The 25,389-nt window shown below is 35.7% G+C and overlaps 1 protein-coding gene across 2 annotated transcripts in view; it reads left to right on the forward strand.

The window, feature by feature from the left end:
• The window catches only part of FSTL5 (follistatin like 5), a 667,511-nt gene that overhangs the window by 339,033 nt on the left and 303,089 nt on the right, over positions 1–25,389 (forward strand). For both annotated transcript variants that reach the window (XM_032465748.1, XM_032465755.1), the window contains one exon: positions 15,290–15,486. In XM_032465748.1, the coding sequence (XP_032321639.1) occupies positions 15,290–15,486 (197 nt within the window). The remainder of the gene's footprint in view (positions 1–15,289; positions 15,487–25,389) is intronic.

Below are 25,389 nucleotides of genomic sequence, written 5' to 3' on the forward strand. Positions count from 1 at the left end.
GGAAGAAACAGTTAGGGATTTCTGTAGGTTCTCTTTTATAAGAGCAGTAATCCCATTTATAAGAGTCCTACCCTCATGACTTAATCACTCCAAAGGCCCCACCTCCTAATACGATCACATTAGGCACTAGGATTTCAGCATATACATTTTGAAGTGATGCATTTAGACTATAACAATAATGAATATAAATGGGCTAATCCAACAATTAAAAGAAAGAGAATATCAGATTTTAAGGTTAAGATAACTTATATGATAGCAATATCTTTGTCATGACTTCTCATGCCACACCACACTCCCCAAATTATACATAAGTAAATCTTACAAATTGTATGCACACAGTGGAAAAATAGTACAAGGTGAAACATTTTTTTGTATTGGTCTTTTTATTTTATGACAATGTAGTGAAATTTTATTATATGTAAAACCCGGTTCAAGAACCTGTAGATGATTCAAAAATGAATCATAGATGGTCCTTATTATCAGCATATCATAGTCCAAAAGAACAGGGGAGAAAGACATGTTTAAAAATTAAGAAGTAAAATGAGGCTCATGGGAAGAAAATAAGTGTGATTCAGATAAAGCATTGTAGAAGTTTAAAGGGAGAAAGAAAATTAGGCTTCTGTGTTTCTGAATTTGAGGACTGGGGATATTGCCTAGATTGCCCCTAAACTGGACATGGAAAGTGGATGAGACTTGGAATGCAATTCATTGAAAAAGTATATTTTTCTTCAGCTCCACTAATCTAACTCAGATTTACAATTACTGCAACACACACAAATCACCGGGAGCCCTGGATGCTCAAGGAACTATTCCCTTGCTTAATCTACTAGGTCTACCTGATCTAACATCATCTCAGTTTTCCCCCTAATAGTGATGTGATTTTTAATCTACTTTATTTAAACTCTGAAATCATGGTTTAACACCTTGGCTGCACATATAAATCTCCTAAAGTGCCCTTAAAAATACCGATGTCCAGGCCCTACCACCGATCAGTTAAGTCAGGACTTCTGAGGATGAGGCCCAGACAGCACCTGTTTTAATGCTCCTGAGGTGACTGGAATGTGAAACAAAGGTGAATACCTTCTTTTTCTGAGGGTGCTATTTTCTCATTCAGTATACCTTGAAAACTACTTTAAGCTGTGCCAACAATCGTCTTTGGGGTCTGAATTACCTGTTTATCTAGACTTCCTGACCATCCTCACCAGGTAAATGATAGCTCTGTCTTATGTTCACCAATTAATATAACACCAATTTACCCTGGATTGTATTTAACAAAATTCTTCTGCCTAAAACAATCCCTTTTGACCAAGAGTTACTTCACTAGAAGTGCCAGGTCTAGCCCAGTCTTTGACAGTAGAGGAAAATCAATGACCTTCCTTGGGAAATATGAGGAACAGCAGCCCTCCACCATTCTGATATTCTCCCTTGAATTTACATAAAATATTAATTTCTCACATATTATTTGAAATGCATTTATATGACAAATGCTAAAGGATCTTTTAAATTGAGATAAAAAGTTGCTACTTTTGAATTCAACATTGAATATATCTATACATATTTTTCTCTGATTCCCCAAAACTCTAAGAGCATCGTAAGAGCCAAAAAAAACCAAAAACCCAGGAATAATGTTGATGAGTTTTATACTAATATCTATTCTATACCAATATTCTCTAGATCATGGTCAACAGACTATGGCCCAGAGCCCGGTTGTGTAAATAAAGTTTTATTGGAAGATAGCCATGACCATTTGTTCACATATGCCTGGATCTGCTTTTGCTCTATAACAAGTTATGTCATCACGAGAGATGGAATGGGTCAGAAAGCCTGAAATATTTACTCTCTGGCCCTTTACAGAAAAAATTTTCCCGAATATACTGTAGATTGATTTTTAAAAATCTGTCACTTAAGATAACTTGTGATTACTAATTCTCCCGAATTGCTCTTTGACACTTCCTTGCAGTAAACAAAGGAAGTTGCTTGTGAGAGGTCTGTTCCTCAGTGTGATACAATCTCCCTCTTTTCCCTCTTCCCATATTGTTTGTTTTTCCTTCTGTGGTACACTTTTCCTATCTTCCTTGATCTATTTAAAAAGCTGTACTTCCTTGGAATTTTAAAAGGATTGTCATCTTTCTCAAATCAAGTGCCAATTTTTTCTTTGCTTCCCTGGGACCAAGTCTGGGAAAGATCATTTAAGGATAATTTGAAGGGTTATTAACATAAAACAGAAATTCAAATCATGTCTCACATAAATTTTTATTTAGTCCCTCAAACTTGGCAGAATTCCAAAAAGTTGGATCTGTGCTAAAGATCTCATCCTGAATCACGTATTGGATGGACACCCAGCCAAAATCCTGTCTGTTCTTTAGGGTGCCACGTCTGGGTGAGGACAGGAATAAATCAGTAATATCAGGTGTAATGTCTCCAGAAAGTTGGTATCAAACAATGAGAAAAATGTGAAATGTGAAAAGAAACCCTTCTCAAGTAGGAGTGTTATTGACTAAATAGAGACACCATTTCCTTTTAATTATGTCTTTGATTTTCTTATCAGATTTTTTTCCCTCTAATAAGATAACTATTAAAAGCAGTATTTCCATGGCACTTTAGTCATTCTCTTAAGTTTTATCATCTGATCTCTTTATATTATATATGAAATACTATGATAAAGTAATACATATAATGGTATAAAAAATAGATGCTTGCTCATGAAAGGTGCCCTTAGAATTTATATTAGAACACTTACGCATAGTGAAATACAAAAATGATGCCCAGTATAAAACGATAACAGGCAAGGTTGCCATCAGTTGTACAAAGCACTAAGGCACTGGGCCAAGGCAGTGAGTGGGGCCGGAATCTAGCTTGTACCTCCCTGTTGAAACCAGGCACCCTAGGTGGGGCATATTCACCAGGGAGAGCTTTCCTCTTTCCAGGAAGGTTTATATTCACCAGTGTTTTCTTCTTTTCACAAAGGCAATATTTGCTTGTTACGTTTTGTATCCAGAGCCATGTCCACTCAGGATGAGACAGGAGAAGGGGGCAGGGAACAGCCACTGAAGGAGTGACACAGCAATGAGGACAGGACACACTGGTTAGAACCAAGATGGCAGAAGATTCGACTCCCAGTGGACTGCGAGCCTCAAGGCACAGCCACAGGTGCCATGACAGTTCCTAGGCTGACCATAGAAGGTCCAAAAGTGGTCAGGGCCTGATTCCTGAAATCCTTGCCCCTTCCCCAAATAGTTGGAATAATCCTCCTACTCATTAGCATATGAAGTTACCCAGCCCACAGAAACTAGCAACCCCACGCCTCGTGGTCGCTCTCCCTCTTGCCTTCTGACACAGCCTGTGCTTTTGTCTATGGAGTGTGCATCTCTCTAAATAAACTTGCTTTCCCTTTACTGTATCTTCCTCTTGAATTCTTTGCGGTACCAGGCAAGAGTCTATTGTCCAGCACCAAGGAGAGTGCCTTTCTTAATTCACCAGAAGGTGCTGCAAAGCCTAAGGGACCCTGTAGAAGCGCACGGTAATTTGAAAATTCTTTTGAATAAAACCAGTTAAAACGTTGTGTCTTCAGGAAATACTAGCTCTTGATACTTTTGCATTTTATTATATCATAATAAAAATAGTATTTTCTCCTTGAAAAGATGTTGTGATGATTAAAACCAATGAAAGAACTATCTATTCAAAGTAAACTGGTAGAATATGTGTAGGAAATTTACTTATAAAGCTCAAGATTTAATTCAGTTAGTGAGTTTTACTTTTTTTTTTAACTTACTTTGTGTAGAAATAAAGGATGGAAAAGTTCAACCTGGAAGGTGCTCTGTAAGTTTGCTATTCACAGTATCTTTTCTTGTTACACTCTTTTTAACTTGCCAGAAGTATATTTAAATTCACCCATATATATTCACTTACATATCATAAATGATATATAATCACTTATATCTGAAATAATCATAAGTACTTTGAGCCTGTATTAGGACTTTTTTTTCTTTTTTCTAAGAAAAAAAAAAGAATCAGATATCTAGAGTGTTAAAGGATACATTTTAAGGAAAAACCATGACTCTTACAAATATAAATTTAACATGTTAGGTATTTAATTAACTCATTATTTACGAGGGAACGAGGCACATTTGCACTCAGTTTGAAGAATTCATAGAGCCCTGCATTTATAAGGAGTAATCAGTTGTGGCCATGAACTTGCCAATCGACATGAACATGGCTTTTGCCACAAAACTGAGGAGAGAAATCAATTGACTCTCTTCCTGTCAGAATTCATTTGCAAGTCCATAGGCAAGAATTATTTTTCATTGGGGTCAGTTACCTGCAATTTACAGGGTAGTAAAATACGTTAAAGGCAATGAAAGGCTAAAGTCGAATAACCCAGAAAGTCCTGCCATAAATAGTAAGTAACTTTTCATTGGGGACACCTAATAATGTCTTTGCTTACTCCAAATTTACTTACCAAGCTATACTAGAAATCAGTGTGTGGCCTAAATGACATTCAACTCACACAAAGTGATAATCTTTAGACACAGATTATATGTCATTATTTTAATTATGGAGTTAAGAAAAAATAAATTTAATTGAAGAAAATACATCACTAAACCATTATATATTTTTGCATTAGTATATACAAGAGCATATATAAATATAGACATATGAACATTAATGCATGTAATCTTCAAAGAGAGGGTGTTTTTATTTCCATGGCTTATAACATGTAACTCAATCAAGAAATTAGTAAGAATTTTAGAGGTATATAAAGGTAAAATCTTTCCTCCTCTTTCCTCAACAAACTAGAAAGCCAGACATTATTCTAAAATGCTTATTAAATAATTCAACAACTCACTTGTAAAACTAAATGGCTTGAAATACAAGCGGTTTGTAATTCATTTTCATCTGAAAAAAATACATGGAAAGGACAAGTGCTTAGGTAATTTTCTTCTGCTATTTATTCATAAGGTGAAAATTAGGAGTTTTACATCTCTCTATTGATTTTAGAAATTTCACACATTTTCATGAATTTTTTTCACGTAGACATATTCAAAACTCATGCTTTTAGGTTGTGGCAAAATGAATGTAAGAAAAGTCAATAGGATAAAAAAGCAACTTTTCTTGTGTAAACTAATCTTGATAAAGCAACTCATAGCCCCTTTTTAAGTCAATACCATATCAAAGGAATATATTTCTGCACACACTGTTCTTATTTGTATTCATATAACCACAGATTTTTTTTTTTTTTTTACTTACACACACACATCCATGAATATGGTAAAAAGTAAAGTGTCGGCCGGGTTTCACAGAAAAGTTTTGCATTTCAGAGAAAGGCAACATCGCTGGTCTTCAGATTCTTGCATCAAACTTGCACCAATTAGTTGCTATTTTTCCCTTTTCAAGAAATGGACTTTAGTACATAAAGGTGTGTGATGAAACTATCTTCATTTCTTTTTCCATCAAACCAATCAATGCTCCAGCAGTCTCTATTTAAGTAGAGTGTATCTTCATACTCTTTAGAGCTGCACAGTGATGATTTGACAGTGATCATCTTTATTTTATGCTTTACAAATGTCCTCCTTGATCAGTTATACAGCAGCTGCCATGATTTGCCAGCGACTCACAAATCTAATTCATCAAACCCTTTCTTTCTTCCAAACTGTAGAGCTTCTGATCTATAGTTGTTTCTTTTTCCCTCATTGAGGCCCCTGGTAGAGGTACCAGGATATCCCACAATTAACTCAAATCCATCTTATTGAAAAATTAATTCCCCCAACCCTTGAAGATGTAGCTGCTTTCTGTACTTATTTTTGAATTACTTCGTTCTTTTTTTTTTTTTCCCAACCTAATAGCTTTGACAGCAATGAAACCAATTCCCTATATTAAATCTCCCATTTGAAATATCTGGTTTGGTTTTGCTTTTCATCTGGACTCTGACCTGATAGGTCATTTGATTCTTCGAACTCCTCCCAGGTTACATGCTAAACATCACCCAAGGGTCCATCACTATAAATCATTTTTACATTGACCACTGGATGCCAATTTGATTAGGTCCTGCTTCATTTTATTATTATTATTCCTATTATTTTTTTCCTTTTTGAAAGCCAAGAATTGAAGTGGCTGGTGAGGGGAATCCTCAACTTACCAAAATATTTGTTATTCATTCATTAGGACTATTCATTCTCTCAATTTCTGGGAGCTTTTCAAAATATAATTTATCAAGACTGATTAAATGGCTATTAATTTGAGCTGTTACCCTGTTGATTATACCCGTTCAAAAAAGCATTGGGAACTGTTGTTAGTTTCAGTACACTTTTGCCACTACCATATTTTTGATAAAATACGTTTATCATATAATGTCCTCTAAATATAACTTTGACCTTAAACAAACGGTTAAAATTTAAATTTATGGAAAATGTTTGCCCCTTACCTAATTGAGGAAGTTATCATCTGCCAATGAACCAAGACTGACCTATTTCATATTAAAAAATATATATATTTTTCAGTTTTAGCTGGTGTAAAACTTGTGTTCAAAATGTTTTTCTATTAGTAAGTAACATCAGGAAATGCTTGTTTTTTTCTAATATGTAGAATTTTTACTATGTTTTATTGAAAAAATTCTCCAAGGAACTACAGTGAAAAATAAAATCATTATTTTTTTAAAAAAAATTATCATTTTCCCTATATTTATTTGCTCACTGTCTCATAAGCCCAATTTCTGCTTATGACACACATAGTCTATAATTAGTGTAGAAACTTTACAATGTGAATTACTCTGCATCCTTTTGTTCACATCCCTTATATGACATATAATTTGTCCTCTGCCTTTTCTATTTCTTTTAAATCTTTGGTCAAAATCATGATGAGCTATATTTAAAACATAAACATACTCATAAAAAAGTGCATGACTAAATAGATATTTGTTACTCATTTTGTGTGACTAAATACATGCCAATTAAAAGAAAATGTCAAGTAGTGTCATATTTCTATGGTGACAAATTAAACAGTTAACATTTATATTCTTCCAGAAAACAAAACAATGCACATTGCCTATAGGCTATATCTGACCAAATCTTCTTAATATATTTTATGGATGAGTTCCTGAAGTTTCAGACAAAAATAGGGGTCTGCTTTGGAAATATTCTGAAGAATCTATATATATATATTAGAGAAGGGTAGATACATGTCTGTTTGAAGACATTTTCTGTTGACTATTTAATTGCTAGTACCGGACTTAATTTAAGATACTGAGTGATCCTCTTCCACAGAGGGACACAAATTGGTAGAATCATTAGTGTTTATTTGGTTTGGGGTCAGTGAGGAGGCAATTAATGCTAGCATCCATGTTATGACTGATCAAAATATGAAATCAGCTGTGCCTAAAAGAAGTAATGACAATACATAGTGACAACCCCAGGGACATGGCTTTTTGCAAGTTACATTTATTCAAATAAATTGTTTATGAATCATCATCATATTGAGATTAAAAATATCCAATAAGGTGATTTTGCCCCTCCCACACATAATACATACAAGAGATCTCTTCCCAAATCCAAGCTATAAATTGTTACATATATTAACCCACTTCAACATTGAGCCTGTATGAAAGTATCTATCATAAAACAAAATGGCTACCGTGATGTTATAAATGCTACTGTTGTCATGGTTAGTGTGTGATGGTACTTGAATATTTACAGTTGATTAGAATTAGATTTGTTTTGGGAAGAATATTTCTCTATGTTAAATTTAATGGGATAAAAACATAACCGGGGGTTGATCCCCATTCATGACTATTATCTTGTTCGTTTGCTTGACAAAAAAGCGTCAGGTAGGCTAAATAGAAAATATATGAAATACAGAAGAAACCTCTTTTTCACTCTCACTTTTGTATCTTTCTGTGATGAATGAGACAAAGAGTAACTGAGATGTTAGGAGATGACGGATGTGAACCCTTGACTGAATGAAATAACCAGTGACCAGAAGAAGGTGAATGATTATCTTCCTAACTTGAAACTTTTCACATCAAACTGTTCAAGGGACCCAGGGATCATAGATAAACTTCAGGAAGAAATTAACTCAACCACACCTTCTACTCTATATAAATTTAGTGATACACGTAATGCTTTAGGGAAGAGTACGGTATTCCTGTAAGAGTACACTTCTGGGTTTGTTCCAAGCCAACACTATGCTTAATGGTTGCTTAATCTACATTTTTCATGTAAAAGTATTACAGTGTTTGCTTATCATTGTGGTTTATCAAGTTTGCCTGGTAATTATGTTGCCATTTGATTTTTGAAGCTATTTTGTTAAGCGCGTACACAAAATCAAGATGTTTTGACAGGCATGGTGAGTCACTGATGTTCTTATTATGTAGTGTCCTTAATGATTGTTGGGGAAATTAAAAGTCATACTAACCAAAAGACCTTTCTGTCCCAATATGGCAGAAAGAAAAAACATAATTTATTATTGAATATGCATATCAGAGTATGTGCATGCAGGCAGTCCTCAGAAGATTGTAAATTCTTGACAAATTTCACACAAATTTGTGAAGTATCACAAAAGAAAGATTAATTAAGTCTTCTCTGTCTTCTCCAGAGACAAATACACACACCTTGTGAATTCTGTGCAACTCATGAGAAACATCTGAGTTAATTTCTGAATGATGTGCTTATAATTCTAGGATCAGAAGTTTCTTAATCTCTCATGTAAAGTCAAATGTCAAGCCTGTTATTGGGCTTATTATGTTTTCAAGGATTTGGTATAGTAACTGCACTTACTGCATAGGATTATTATAAAGATTAAAAGAGTTATCTGTAAAATACTTAGAATAGTGCCAGCACAGAATTATTGCTGTGTAAATACTGTATCAGGATCATTATATGCCTATGGTTTCAGAGATATGAATAGCACATCTTCCATAAGATCAACACAAACAATAACACTTTCACTGAAAACCACCTATTGGAGTGATGTGGTAAAAGTGTTTCAGAATTACTAAGAGACCTGCTTTTAATAGAGTTACATGAATCTTAGTTTTGACTCAACTCAATGCAGTGATAGATCTACTTTTTTGTAACTTGGTTAATTTTTAAAACTATTTTTGTCAAATTCTTTAAAAATTAAAGACTATCTTTTATATTTCTTCACTCCTAGAAGTAATATAAATCCAGATACTGTAAATCAAAATTAATAGCCTCTATAAAACACAACAAGAACTATAAGAACTATGTGGCATACTCTTTAAGGAATATCCAGTCACATTTTGACAGCAACTGTAGGATTGTGAAAAGGTGAAAAGCCTGACATATCATGTACAAAATATTTGTAGAAAGATTGTCAGCATAAAACCAGAATAGATTAGAAAAACTTATTTCACAAACTGTTTGACAGCATTAGCGATCACATATTTTTTTCTAGGCTGTATGCCTTTTCGTATGAAGTATATTATATTTTCTTGGTTTTGACTAGAAAGATAATGACTTGAAAGACTGTTAAATTCACTAAACATTAAAATCACACATTTGAGCAGTTATGATAATTACTATTATAAGTTGTATTTACTTCAGGTAAGATAGATTTACATTTTTCACTTCAGTTCTTAAGCCCCATTCTAAATACTCATCACCCTTGTCTCATACGCTGTTTTATTTTGTTGTGTGTTCCATCAGCATTCTCTGCATCTTTATAATATGTGATCATGTTTGTGAGGATGATGAGAGAGGGTGTTGATAGTACGTCATAGTTAAGCTGTGTACTTGCTCCAAAGTGTGTCCCCTTTAAGGAATATAATTGGAAACAGAGCATGGGTGCCTAATCTTGTCTCTCAAGGGCACTTTAATTAATGTTCTTTCAAGGCAAAGAGAGCAAAATGACCTGGTTACTTGAGCACTTTTATTGAAATTCTAATATATGATCACATTTACTGAGCTAGAAAATCAAACCCTTTTTTAATATTGCTTGCAGAGATTTGTAGGCAGTCCTCAATGATAATGTGGAACATAACTGACAAAATATATATCACAAGTAACAAAGTATTTGGAGAATGAATATTTAACTCACAATGCTTTCCTTTTCTTACCAGTAAGGTCAATTTCCAAAATTAATCAAGAGGCATGTCGATTAAATTAATTGTGTTTTTAATCATTTTCTTTTAACAATTCAACAATGTTTAAGGAGGTATGAAATTAAGCCCAATCACATTGTGCATGTGTAGAGAGTAGGGGAAGGCTAGTGGGACCAATGTCTCTTGGAAAATACAATCTCTTGTTAACTAAAAATATCCCCTGTAGAACAACGAGATGCCACTATGCACCTCTTAGAATGGTGAAGTCCAAAACACTGACAACATCAAATGCTGGAGAGGATGTGGAGCAACAGGAACTCTCAATCATTGCTGATGAGAATGCAAAATGGTGCAGCCACTTTGGAAGACAGCTTGGAGATTTTTTTATAAAACTAAACATAATCTTACATATGATCCAGTAATTATGCTCCTTGGTATTTATCCAAAGGAGTTGAAAACTTAAACTCATACAAATACCTAAACATGGATGTTTAGAGCAGCTTTATTCATAATTGTCAAAACTCAGAAGCAACAAAGATGCCCTTCGGTAGGCAAATGTATAAACTGTAGCATACTGAGACAGTGGAAACCAGTCTGAGAAGACTACACACTGTATGAGTCCAACTATATGACAATCTGAAAAAGGCAAAACTATGAAGACAGTAAAAAGATCAGTGGCTGTCAGGGGTTAAGGAGGACAGAGAGGAACAGGCAGAGCACAGAGGATCTTTAGGGCAGTGAAACTATACTGTATGATACATGTGCATACATGTCACTATATATTTGTCAAAACCCATAGAATATGTAACACTAAGAACCCCAAGTGCTTAATGAACTGTGATATAAATGCTGAACTTTTTGTGACAATGGTATGTCACTATATATTCATTGATTGTTGTGGAGTGTTGATAGTGGGGCAGTCTGTGTATGTTGAGGGGTCAGAGAGTTTATGGAAAAATCTATACTTATGATCAGTTTTTCTGTGAAAATAAAACTGATCTAAAAATAAAGTCCATTGTTTAAAAAATGTCCTCTCTATAGAAAAATAATAAGCTTTTCAATGTACAAAGTTACAAAGTGGTATGTATATATGTGTTTATATTAGTAAATTTCAAGAATTAGACAAGTATCTGAAATATAGCAATTTTACATTAATCTTATGTGTAACTGTAAACACCTTTTAATATGTATATTTAAGTAAATTTATGTAATATGAGACAATTTATACCCTTATCTTTTATACATTTAAATAGATACTCCATTTAAAGTTTATCTTAATTTTGTTCAGATTATTTTAACCAAGATAGTTTAAATTCCTTCCTACACATCATTTAATAACTTACAAATTAATATAAGTAAAATGGTTTTCCATGGTTGAATTTGATTCATATATGCATATTAAATCAACATACTAAAGTTTTGATATATTCCCTAGGGTATAAATAGAAAATATTTTTCTAATAGCTTATAAAAGTTTCTATTAGCAGTTACTGAATAGTCTGAGGAAAAATCAATTCTGATATGGATTCTAATAAGTGAATAGAAATGACACTACCATAAAAGCATTTAATTTGTATTCTTTGGGTTTCTAAGATTTCAGCTTATATTAGAATCAAACTAATAAAATTCTAATTATAAATGCTAAAAAGAGACAAATAATATTCTTCTAACATTCACTGTAAATAATTCTAATATTTAGATTTGAATATTTTTGTGTTGGCAGGAATTGATACTTTTTACTGATGAATGGGGGTGGTGGATAAAAGTGTAATTTCACAGAGATAAGAACAAATTACAGCCTTTGAAAAACTCATACCAGGCATACCTGACAGAATCTGTAAGTTGAGCACTTGTGTACTCAGAACAGATGACTGTACTGTCAAACATGTAAATTGTAATTATCCTCATTCCCATAGAGACTGGGAGAGGCACCACCAGCTACACAGGTGCAGCCATTTGAAAGTCAGAGATTCTGCGTGGTTCCAGGACCCAAAAGGCCGGGTGGATTTTAACTGCCCCTGAGTCCAGAGTCAGCGTGGCCCCAGAGGCAGCGCACTCATGAGAAGAGGTGGTACAGATCCCACCAGGTGGGACCTCAAGTGTCTTGTTCTCAGTTTCTAGAGCAGGGACAACAGAGGGGATTCATAACTGGTCTCCAAGAGCAGGAAGTGAGCTCAGGAGAACATTTCTTTCCCTTTCCTTACACCAATGTAATGCCAGATGTTGGTTAAGTATTGAGAAAGGAATTCTATCAAAGCAAACAAACAAATAAAAACTCCTTACCCTCCTTCCTGGTGTTATTTGTGGATGTGGTTTCTTAATCTACATCAGTGTTTATTTCTAAGCATCTATTCTTTTTTTCATTAATATTGCTAGTTCTTTTTTTCATTGATATTTATTAAAAGGGTGGTAACCATTTAATATTTCTAAATCTTCATTTTGTGTTTACTCATTTTAATCCATTGTAATATGAATTCTCCATTTATTTGATAAAATTTTTCTTTAATGTCACCAGTTGCCTCCACCTTAGGGCATCCCATGGGCGTGTTTTACTGTGTACCTTGCTTTTACCCTGAAGCACTGAACAGGTCATGACACCCTCTTTCTTGAAAAGTCCTTTTCCCTTTAGCTTCCTTGTCAGTACTTTCCTGTACTTTTCCTGCTATTTCTCAGATACTCCTTTTTTCCCCCTCCCTTTACAAGTTCTTTCTCTACCTGTAGTTGGAGCAGTGATATAATCTGGAGTTTATTATTATATTTGTCTTTCACTTTTCAAATAACCATTAGATGAAGGTGCTGAACCCATGTATCAGTTGATTTTAAAATTGAGTTCTGAGGATAAGAAAATTAGAAAATAAAGGATAAAGGAGATATTGCCTGGGTGTACAAATCACTGTGTTCCTATCTCGCTCTGTAACTTTGAACAAGTTATTGACTCTCTGTGCCCGAGTTCTTCATCTGTAGAATAGTAGTAATTGTGCGGTCTTTCTTGTTGGATTGTGAGGAGAGTTAAATGATTTAATATGTATGAAGTTCATGGAACATAGGAAGCCTGCATTACATGTATCTGTTATAAACAACAGCTGTACCTATTTATTACTAAAAAAAACTTGACATTATTTTTAAATCTAAAAATCCTACAAAGTTTTATATAATTTTATGACTGTTTATTGTGCATTTCCATAGAATATGAATGCCTTGACTACAGTCCTTTTATTTTTGTTTTCTTTGGATGTCCAGCAACCACCTCAATGTCTGGACTTGCCAGGAAACTTATAATTTGGGAAATGAACAACGTATTAGTAGAGAGTGTTACGATGATCATATTACTTGATTTGATCAGATTTAGAGTGTGACAACCCAAACTGTATCTCCTCCCCTGAAATTTCAAATATTGGTTAAAATATGTTCATCATTTAAATTCCGTTTCCCATGTTCTTATCCTCTCATCACTGATGGACCCAGGTCAGGTCCCCCAAACTCCATCCTTCTCCCCATCAGTCAAATATGAAAGGACATGCTGGTCCAAGGTCAAATACAGAAATTCCAGATAGGGCTGTGGGATGTCCTGTTCTGCTTTCCCCACTCTTTGATCACAGTGTCTCCCTTTTCTCAATGCAGACACATGCACGCACATATTTGAAGGCTCCTCTTTGGCAGTTTTCACCGACATCCAAATTGCTCCCTACTGCTCTGGATTTATCTCTCTCTCTTGTCAGTGATGTCCTTGCTATTATGGAAACATATCATTCTTCTTTACTGAGAACAAGATAATGCAAAATTGACTTAATCGGTGGCACAAAGTTTACATTTTGTGGTAAGAAAGAAGTTCTTGACAGGATTGCTAAACACTAAAATTGCTGAACAACAGTAGTTATTTCACAGTCTTAAAAAATAAGATAGTTTCCCATCGTTCTGGCAGAGATTGTTTTCCATCTTGTCTTGAAAGTTAATGAGACTTCAAATATTGTTTTTCACCCTCATGCTTCTCAGATACATATTTAAAAATCTTCAGAAACCTTCTTTAAAATTATAGATTCTGTTAAAGCCTCATTGTCAAAATGAACCACAATTGTAATGTTAGCTTTTTCCTTAAAATGTTGTAAAAATTCTTAGCTAATATAATACCTACTTTTTCATTTTGAAATTATATCCTGCACCTGTCTTTTCTGTAGTATGTTTTATATCAATTTACTATCTGTAGTATGCATTTCAATTCAATGCATCATTTATAAAGACATCGGCATGGAGACCACTGGAAGAAAAATTCTTCGTAAAATAATCATGTAACAATATTAGAGAAATTGCGGTTACTTTCAAAGATATTAAGCCAAACAGTTATTTCTATTATCTCTGCGGTTCCCAGGATTCCGCTGGTTATTTTATGGGAGATGCTGAAAATATGGAATGCATTGTTACTTCAATAAGTTCATACTTTTGTTGTGAAAGTGATATTTTCAAGGTTAAAACTTCAAGATAAAAAATGCAAACATACCGAAATTGACACAACGTTGTAAACTCATTATACTTCAAAAAAAAAAAGCAAACATATATCATGTTAAGCTCCAAGTGCTCTAAAGGAGAGAGAGAGAAATATCAGAAAAATTAGGTAAAGACTTTTGGAAGAATACAAATATGAGCTTAGCATCATTAAAAATAGGATCAAGAAAAAAATGTAAACACACATACACATACATACACACAACTTCTTCAAAAGAGATCCAAATCTAAAAAACATACTTCCAGTGAAAAACTTGCTGTACTATTTTGGAGCCAGATATGTATGGGTTTAAGTGCAAAATCTAGCACCATCTAACCCTCTGCCTTGGGGCACTGTTTCATCTCCCTGAGCTTCCTGTTCAGAACCTATGAAATCATCACTATAGGAACACACAGTGTGGAGTTAAACTAAGAAAATGCATTTCAACACTGGAGCTAATTGAAGCTGTCATGTTTTCCTAAGTCCTTCACAGAACCAATGACGTTGGCACAGAGAAAACACACAGCATATATACGCTGTTATTAGATTCGGTACAAATGAAAAATGTCTACCCTCCCATGAAAATAGCCCATTCTTTTTTTCACCTTGTGCGAGTGATAAAGTATGCAAAGTAGATATATGACACTGATGTACAAAGTATGTTGTCTGCTAGATGTCTACTCTAAACATTAATAAAATCCGTGATTCCTTTTTGATGATATTGCTTTGAAAATAACATAGTTCTTTTGTTGCAGGAGATAACTGCAAGGCTACTGAATACAGCAAGATGAAAAGCATGCTTTTAGATTTACAAAATCGAAAATACGTTACCCAAGACAATGAAAACCCTAACGGTGATGATGTATTCCGGAAGAAGTTGTTGGTGGATCAAATGTTTAAATATTTTGATGCTGACAGTAACGGACTTGTAGATATTAATGAACTAACTCAGGTATGATTAAATTAACATGCTTATTTAAGTAGAGCACATACAATATATTTACATTTGTGTGAATTTACTCTATATTGATAAAATCTATGTTTTATCTATATTATTTAAGTGTAGACATAAAATATTTTACAAGAAAACATTGATTACTCTATCAGCTGTATTAATTTTAAATTACATTTATATGCTCTCGTACAGTTTAAGAGAGATGTCTACTTTTAATATACCTTAAATATCTAAAGGAATTACCAGTTCTCTGTCTTATAGGATTTATAAGATATTTCCAAATATTTTCTGGGGCTTCTGTAAAGTTTAATTTTCTATCAGTCAACAGAAACTTGTCTATCTGGTATTCAAGGGCAGTTGAGTATATCTATAACATAATGTAAATATGTGATTTAAGAAGGTATTAAATCACTCACATATTTTAGTACTTTTTCAATAATCAAAGATCAATTATAATATATCAAATCTGGTTTTAATATGAAGTCCACATTATTCAATTTTGTTTCTTTGAAATTTGTCACCAAAAGTTTTTTTTTTACATATTAAAAACTCATTATTAAAGAGAATATTTTAATATTCAAAAAATCTCTATGTGAGCCACTTTGGAAAAAATAGAAAATTTTTATGTGTGTATTATTGAGATAGACAGACTCCTCTGAAGGAAACTGTAATCCCCAGATTTAAGAATCTAAACTAGTTGTAGAAATGTAAAATAAGGGACATAAGATTTGTCCAAAAACATACATAGGTTTTAGGGAGCAATGGAGAGAACCACACAATCTCGGGTGACTAGGAAGACGGTGGTAGCATGAGGAATTTTGCTGACTTCTTGATGATTTCCAAAATGTATCTTAAGATGGGTTTTGCTGTCATGCTTAGCAGGGAATATCATTTTCCAGAAAGACTCAGTTGTCTATTTCCACAACATCATGCCATTCAACCTTTATAACTAATTCTATCGCTTATTTATAAAATGCAGCAGTATGGAATATTGGTCTTATTATACAAGTATTTCTATGCTTTGGAATAGTGTAACTTAGTATGGAGGCTTCATATAATGTGACCTTGTGACAAAGTTGAGTACAGTTTTCGTCAATCCAGTTAATGAAAATATCCATCATTTTCATTATCTTTTTTAATTCAACCTACATTTATTTAGTAGTTACTAAGTCCCAGGCAATGGGATTTATGGAATTAAACTCTGGAATTTGAGGGTAAAATGAGAAAAATTTTATTTAAGATATCTATTTTGTTCTATTTCTCCTAATTTAGTTTTCAGGAATGAAACTCTTTAGAATTTTATATCTGTAGTAATAAGAAGAGATGACTAGTTAATTCAGGAAAAGTGAGTTTATAATTAAGGCATGTCACCTTGCTCTATGTGTGTCTGACATATTAGAATGTATTGGAGTTTTGTTTTTGTTTCTTACTTTTTTATTTTTTTAATAATTTTTAGTCTTTATTAACCTGTCTACACTGCTGTAACCACTGGTTGGGTATGACACATGATCTGTCTGAGTCTAATTATTGTCATATTATCCACTTCTGAATCCAAAGGAAAAAAATCCAAATCACTAGAAAACAGCAGTATCAGCATTTCACCTACGCAAGTGTCAAGATTCTGCTACATCCAAGTTTATATTAGTTCCTAGGGTGGCGGGAAAAAAACATCGCACACTGGGGGCACACCAACCTCGCTCTCGGTTCTGGAGGCTCAGGGTCTGAGATCGAGGTCTTGGCCCATCCACGCTCCCTCCGAAGCCTCAGAGGAGGAGTATCTTCTTGCCTCTTTCAGCTTCTGGCAGCACTGGGCATCCTTGGCTTTAGACGCCTCACTCCAGTCTCTGCCTCTGTGGTCACACAGCTTCTCTCTGTGTAGTTGTCTTCACATCATCTTGTATCTTCTTTTTAAGAGACTATCAGGTTTCTTTGAAAAAAAAAAAAAAAAGGGAGAGAGAGAGAGAGAGAGAGAGATGTCTAGGAAAGCAAATCTCTGCCACTGAAACCTGGAGCTTGGCCCCAAGATGGAGTCTCACCAGCAGAGGCTCGATCAAAAAAGTATGTCCCAATCGGCTCTCTCTCCTCCAATAAACCTGTGTCAGCTCAGGAAGGAGGGACGTATCGTCAGCAGGAATAACGACGTGAAGTGAAAAGAACCTGAGATGTTGATCTTTGCTTGACACAAACCCTCATCATTTTTCTAATTGGCACTTTTTCTTGGGTTTCCCATTTTTTCCCAATGGTGTGGTCAGCTGTGTCTGGGCCACCTCCATGTGCATTGTGGTTTCCTAGTTCACATTCTTTTTAAGACATCACTCGTATTGGAGTAAGGGTGCACCCTCCTCCAGCAGACCCTCATCTTATATTCTCTAATGACGTTTTCAAGGACCCTATTTCCAAAAAAGCTTACATTCTGAGGTACTTAGGGTTAAGGCTTTAAAATGTCATTTGGGAGAAGACAACTCAACCCAAAATAAAATCACCTGCTATAAAGTTTAGGTTAGTTTTCTCTGCTCCCTTTGATCTGGACTCACTGTTACATCTGAAAATTGCCCTTCCAGTTCATCTGAAAGTTATGAGGCAAGAGCCGAAAGGATCATCAGAATCCCATTTATATCTTGGCCATCCCTGAGGTACCTACAAGGGGGGACCAGGGAAGGTGATGTTTATAAACTTCTGCATACATCCCACAGAAGTCAGTACCTCGCCTTCAACAGTAATAGTGGAAAATTTAATATCTCTTTTGTCAGCAGTTAATGAAATTTAAAAAACCCAGAAGACTATAACAGGCACTCTGGAAAAGATGTAATATATTTCTAGCACAAATATTGTGTTGGATTTGTGTATTTTTAGGTTACAGGTGCATTTTAAGCACCTATATGCCAAGCAGTATAACCAATAATACATCTGACCTTAATAATAAACTTGGAAATATATGATCTCATAATTTAAGATCAAATTTGAAAATAATTTAAATTGAAAGAGTAAAAGGGAAAGAACCATAATGGTGTCTGTTAATAATTTACAAGGTCTTATTAGCAGAAATGTGATGTGTAACTCTAAGATACTGCCAGTGACAAGTAAAAATTAAAGAACATAATTTGGCCTTGAGGTTTTATAAATGCAGCATGAAAGCTGGCTGCACACATTTTATTTTTACTCCACATAATGGCTATGTATTCTAAAGCTTCTCTTGCAGATTTTCAAGGAAATTAGAACCTAGAGGCCTTTCTAGATGAGAAGAAAGACATAATAAAAAGCAATAGAAAGGGGGTAAGACCTCCAGTATCACAGTTAACAGCTTGTCACAGCGAGAAAGTATTTGCTAAGATGAGCTGACCCGTCAGGGAAATAGATCTCATTCGACCCACTGCTTCCGCCCATTAATGTGAACGTCAACACCTGTGCGTTTAGTCTTTCAGCTGGAGGCTGATTTTTGTACGTTGAGAATATCCAACTATAAAGTGCAAACGTATCACAAAGCAAAACTGGAGTTTCAAAGGCATCATGTTTTATGAAGTTGATACAATGTTAGAATGCTGGTCGATTTGACAATTGAGGGTCTGGAAGAGTTAAAACAGGTAATAACTGAAGAAGAGAAGTCAACAAAGATGAAGATGGGATACGCATTTCAAAAATCAAAAGCGAGTAATTTCTCAAATAGCAAAGGCGTGAACGGCACTACCCCCATGAAGTCCTCGAATATTTTTCAAAAAGGACCGTTTTTATGACCACATCGTATTAGTTAAGAACTTTGATTCTAGAATCTGGGTTCAAATCCCATCTCTACTGCTTAACTACCTGTGTGACCTTTGGCAAGTTGCCTGACCTCTGTGTCTCAGTTTCCTTTTCTAAATATTAGCTATGATAATAGTACCTAGGATGTAATTTGGATGTGATATCAATATTATTTAGAATATGTAAGTTTCTTAGATACGGGGCTAGCACATAGAAAACATGATGTCATTGCTAGCTTTAATTGTATTTTCACATTTAAGTTTCCTGTGGATACTGTGATATTAATAAAAATAAAAGGGGGCACCTGTGCTTGAGTTAGTGAAGGAGTAACTGATCAGTACTTCCTTCCAGGCTACCCTGTGCATTTTTTAATGTTTAAGGTTGGATGGAAGGTGAGAATGAATCAAATACCATTAATTCACAGCCATTATAAGCAGAAGTCCACCATATACATTATTAAAGGTCTGGAAAGTTTTAATACCCATTGTATAATGAAAACATTTGCCCTTGCAAAAGATGAAAGATGATTTTGGTTATTCCAAGAGATGGGAAAAAATAAACGGTAGCATTTTTTTAATTTGTATTTGGTTTGCCCATCTCGTTTGAAGTATTAATCAACTTAACTCATATAGTTAGCATGGATGTTATTAAGTCCTGAGTTCTAGCCTAGAGACAAGTACGTATCATTCAATGACTACTGTGATACTGGGCACTTTCCCCAGCGTATGCAGTGCCCATGCCTTTACATATGCGATGGTAGATTGAATGGAACTTAAAATAAATACCGCACATATCTTATTTGGAGATGCTGGTATGTACTATACTGAAATATCTCTACATATCAAAACTATCAAATACTGAATTTCATGCCGGTTTTTCTTGCCCATAAACCCAAGTTATAAGAAATAACTGAAAGCAATGTTTTGAGTAAGGAAGAAACAATACATTGTAATTGATGATTTTTACAATTTCAGTATTTTAAACATACATAGGTCCTCAGTTACTACTAATAGTGTAGTAATTGAGTAATAGTGATGATAATAATAGTAGTAACAGTAATAATATTATGATTACATTACCATAACCCAGGTGTCTGGTGTCTCTTTGCATTCATCTTTGAGCTACACACGCACACGCACACGCACACGCACACACACACACAAATCCATTTGCAAAGTGCAACGTGGACTTGGTTGAATGATTGAAGCTGTACCAAGGAGACAGAGGAGGGGTTTATGTCACACATGACACAAATCCCTGGTTGAAATCCAGTTTAGATGAAGCACTCCGTACACCTTTCCTTTCCTGGTGTTCTGTCCAGAGCCTGCTTTGCACCTCCTACACCACCAATGAGGTCCCCAAGTCTCTCTCTCAATTTCAAGTCCTTCACTTTCTCTGGGGCTCCCAATTCCTTAGCCTGGGTTAAGGGATCCAGAAACAACAGGGTTCTGCTCTGGATCCTCCTCCTGAGTGTGTATAATCAAATACATCAGATTTAATAGTTGTCAGCATCTTCCTTTCTTAAAAACAAAAGGCAAGTTATAGACTATCACAACGCTGATATCAAAAGCCAATATCTGGCACACTCTTTCCTCGGGGGAAATATATCTTCAGTCCTTGACGCTAGAGGAAATTCCTCTCCTCTGTTTTCTGCCCTAATTTTTACACCCTCACAGCCAGGTGAAGTCCCCTGCCTCTCCCCTTCCTCAGTTGTATATTACGTCCATTTTCACCCCTTGGGTGACAATTTCTGCCTCCCCAAAGGATACAGAGTTGGATGAGAAGGGAGAACGGGTTATCTGTCAAGTTAGGTTTTACAGGAAGAGACCAGATCATCACTCTCTCTTCTCCCATATGAATGTCTTAATTACTGCGACAAAGTTAGTATTTGATTTAGTATTTATTCAATCACATGTAAAGGGGATTTTTGGGGGGAGCATGTTTGTTTTTAACTTTCTACCCTCTCTTTATTGACAACAGGTAAATGGACATTTAATTTATTTTGTTCTGGGTGGCCCTGTGTCTTTTCTTGAATCTGTGCTATATTGTGTGGACCCCATTCAGAATGAGCTTGTAGAACGGAATGGTCTTGGCCAGTAGCCAGGTCTGTGGACTAAAGGCAAAATCAGATGTTCTGGCTTTTTCCTAGAACCAAGCTGATGAGGTGTGAAACCTCACTCGTTTGGTGTTCTATTCCCCAGATCTAAACAGGTGTCTGAGACTCATCTCTGTGTTCTGAATCTCTCTCTTGTTTCTCCTAAATTGTCTTCTCCAACAGTGAGAATTGCTGTCTCTGGATCTTTGGTGAAATCTGCACTTTACTAGTCCCTGCTTCAGTGGCATGTGTCCTTGTAGCGATATGCTCCAAATTGGTTTAATGTTCCAATGTACACCTCCTAGGATAACAGCTCACTGCAAAGGCCTCAACATCCATTAGGAATTTTCTTTATCTGAAACATGTTCACACACCAGGTTTCTCCCCTTGGTGTTGTGTATATGACCAGTGCGGTCAAGCATCTGACTACATGGTCATACATTTGTGGTTCGAAGAACATACGCTATTCCTCAAACAGACTTGTAATGCTTGAAATAGAGATTTCAGGATGAAGTGGCTTAAGGTATCAACACGTTTCTCTCGGCAGGTTCATGTGTAGGGAAAGAATGAAGGTTAATGATCATTTGTTACAAAAAGAAGCTTCACTCAGAAGGGAGAGCGGCTTAGGAGATGCGCACTCCATAGGCAGAATGAGGGCCATCTCAGCAAGGTGAGAGGGAGAGAAGCCGAGAGGTGCGGGGTGTTCAGTTTAAAGTAAAGACACATACACACTCCACAGACAGAGTTCAGGCCGTCTCAGAAGGCCAGAGAGAGGGAGTGACTGAGAGGTGGGGAGTTAGGTTTTATGGGCTCAGTAATTGCATAGGCTAATGGTAGGAGGATTATTCCAGCTACTTTGGGGAAGGGGTGAGGATTTACAGGAAACAGCCCCCCCTCCCCCGCTCATTTTTTGACCTTTAACGGTCAGCCTGGGAACTGTCATGGCCCTGTGGGTGAGTCCTTGAGGCTCAGGGTCTACTGGAAGTCGAATTTTCCGCCATCTTGGTTCTAACCAGTGTGTCCTGTCCTCATTGCTGTGTCATTCCTTCAGTGGTTGCCCCCTGCCCTCCTTCCTCCCACTTCAAAACCACCATAGAATTTAAGTAAGCAAAGTCATTCCCTCGTGATTCTAGAGTTTAAATAAGTATTGAGTATATTGATTTAGCCTTTTCTTCATTTAGGTTCCATCATCTTAGTAAGCTGATTCGCATTAGGAATGCATGTTAGAATGAAATATTTCCCTAATGTGCACATATGCCAACTCTTTATTAAAATAATAAAAAGAACGACTTGTTCTCAGGCTTTAGATTATTGTGTTATATATATTTGACTTAAAAAGCCATTTGCTCAATGACTACCATATGTGACTACATTTACCAAATTAAATAAAAAGCAAGAATAAATAACACTAGATATTTTTAGGCTTACAGGATGGGCATGGCAATGATGTTTCTGCAGACTTTGTACATATCAATTTTCTTTAAAAATGATTAGAATGGTTTTGTACAGAATGCAGAGTTAATCTTTATTTTGAGTTGATAAAACCTGTTACAGTTTTAAAGACTTTAAAAAAGGTTCTGCCGTCTAGTCAACATATTCATTTACTATGAGATTGGTAAGAATCGTTTTGTCTCATGGATAAAAAGCTATTTTAGTGGGAACGCACTACATACAAACAAATAAGCACTCGTGTGGATAGAAAAGGAGACAAGTGGGGATTTTCAGGGAATGATGCTGTAATGATTAATCCTATTCAACATTGAAAAACCCCATAGACCTACCAGGTATACAAAATAAGGGGGCAGCAGAAGCCAAGTGTTTGACTTAGAATGACACTGGCGATGCCAGTAGGTGGGTCCTCCTAGTACTGAGAATTTCAACTGCTGAAGATTTCAGAATCATAATAATAGCCACAATTAGCACTTAAGAGAGAAAGGGAAGGCCCACAATTGTTGGTGTAGGTGCAGCTCAGAGCTACAATGACTAAATAGTACCTTCAGTTGTATTTGGAAACCTTAGTAACAAGTTTCAAATATTCCTTTTTTTTTTTTCTTTAATGCCATTCCTAATGTGCATAACTTGAAAATTAAAATTTAGTTTTTGCAAAAATGTTAAACACATTATTTGTATCATCTTTCCTTTAGAATGTCAAGGTGCATTTAAAATGTTGGCATTCAAGTTCACATAATCCCTGTGGGCCCTATAGAATGCCTTAAAAGTTGTATCTTCCCACCGGTGGTTTAAGCTAGTCTTTCAAAATTAATGTTGGCCCTAGTTATTTTTTAAATGTCTTCTAACATGTTAGGCATGTTACAAAACCTAAAAGAGAACTTAGAAGATGTGATGATTTTCATAGAATTCCTTTCTTGTAATACACCTGTTGCAGGGAAGCACCAGCTTTGTTTGATTAAACAATTATAATCTGTAATATTATTTACTCTCTGTCCTTGCACTTTGTTTACTTTGAAGCACTGTTGACCATCTAATTATCTTGTCTGTGTAATCTTTTGGTGACGTGTTCCCACTTGACCTTCCTAGAATATTAACTCCATGGGGCAGACACCGTGTCATTCTTACTTCCTAATGTATCGCCTTCCCCTAGCACTGTTCTTGGCACATGGTGGTTGCCGAGAAAGGATAGAAAGAGGGAGAGAGGAAGGCAGAGAGGCAGAAGAGGAAAAGAAAGTGGACAAGAGGGTGTTTGGAGGACCAAGTAATGAAGGAGCCAACCTATATTAATGTGGGGGAAACTTAAAGCTGTTGCAGGAGAAGGAGTCATGAGAGGATGATCACAACTCAGGTTGAGGGTCCTTGGCTCCCTGCAGGTAGGAATGTAAGAGCGAGCTGTAGTAAAGTGCAAGCAAGTTTATTTAGAGAGATACACATCCATAAACAGAATGTGGTCCATTTCAGAAGGGAGAGTGGCCCTGGAGTACAGGGTCACAGGTGGTTAGTTTTTATGGGCATGTTATGCCAACAAATAGGAGGATTATTCTGTTTTGGGAAAAGGACAGGGACTTCCAGGAATTTGGCCATTGCCCACTTTTTGGCCTCTTATGTCAGCTTGGGAACTGTCTTAGTGCCTGTGGGTGTGCCACTTTGCAGCTCATGTATTACAGTAAGCATATCAAGTTCTACTGGAAGTCAAATCTTCCATCATCTTGGGCCCAGTAGGTTCTAACCAGTTTATGTTGTATCTTCAATTGCTGTGTCATTCTTTTAAAGATTGTGCCCTGCCTCCTCCCCTCCTGTCTTAAAGCCAATGCCTGGGGATGTTATTTACTACCAAAGGAGCACGTTTATTTCTTGAGCCTTGGGCTTGGATATAATGGATACATTTGCCAAGTAAAGAAGTGAATGTATCTGCCTCTCCTCAACTTCACAAATGTGATGCACTTTCTTTAAAATAGTGGATCCCTGAGCTCTAACTCTGCTAAGACCATTGTGATTCTGACATGGCCATGATTCATTTGAGAAACATAGTTTGCAAAGAAAGAGGAAGAGCTCAGATTACTTGAACTTATGAGTGGTATATCCCATGAGTTCATGTGTTCTCCTAATTCACCAAGGAGAGTAAAGAAAAAGACACAAACTGCAAGATTTCTCTCCTCTGTCTCCCTACCCCCCATATCAATAGTCTCATCATCACGACCTGACTTGAGACCATCAGAATCAATTGCACCTATTTGATCCCTTTCTTGAGAGTTGGTGTAATAATCTTGAATTTCCAAGTCATGCTTTAGCCCAGAAATCTAATACCCATTAATCTCTATAAGAAGGGAGACACTCCTTTACGTCTACCTCTGGCACTTTCTATTTCTCTTTCCAGTTTTATTTATCTTTAGATAAGTTATCATCATTCGAGATACTGTGTATTTTACAAGCATGCCTCTGAGATACTGCAGCTTCCACCCCAGACCACTGCAATAGAGCAAATATGACAGTAAAGCAAGTCACACAAAGTTTTTTTGTCTCCCAGTGCATATAAAAGATGTGTTTACACTATACAATAGTCTACGAAAATTGTGTCTAATTTAAATTGTGTCTTAATTAAAAAGATACTTTAC

The sequence above is a fragment of the Camelus ferus genome, chromosome 2 (assembly GCF_009834535.1).
Source record: "Camelus ferus isolate YT-003-E chromosome 2, BCGSAC_Cfer_1.0, whole genome shotgun sequence".
Lineage (NCBI taxonomy): Eukaryota > Metazoa > Chordata > Mammalia > Artiodactyla > Camelidae > Camelus > Camelus ferus.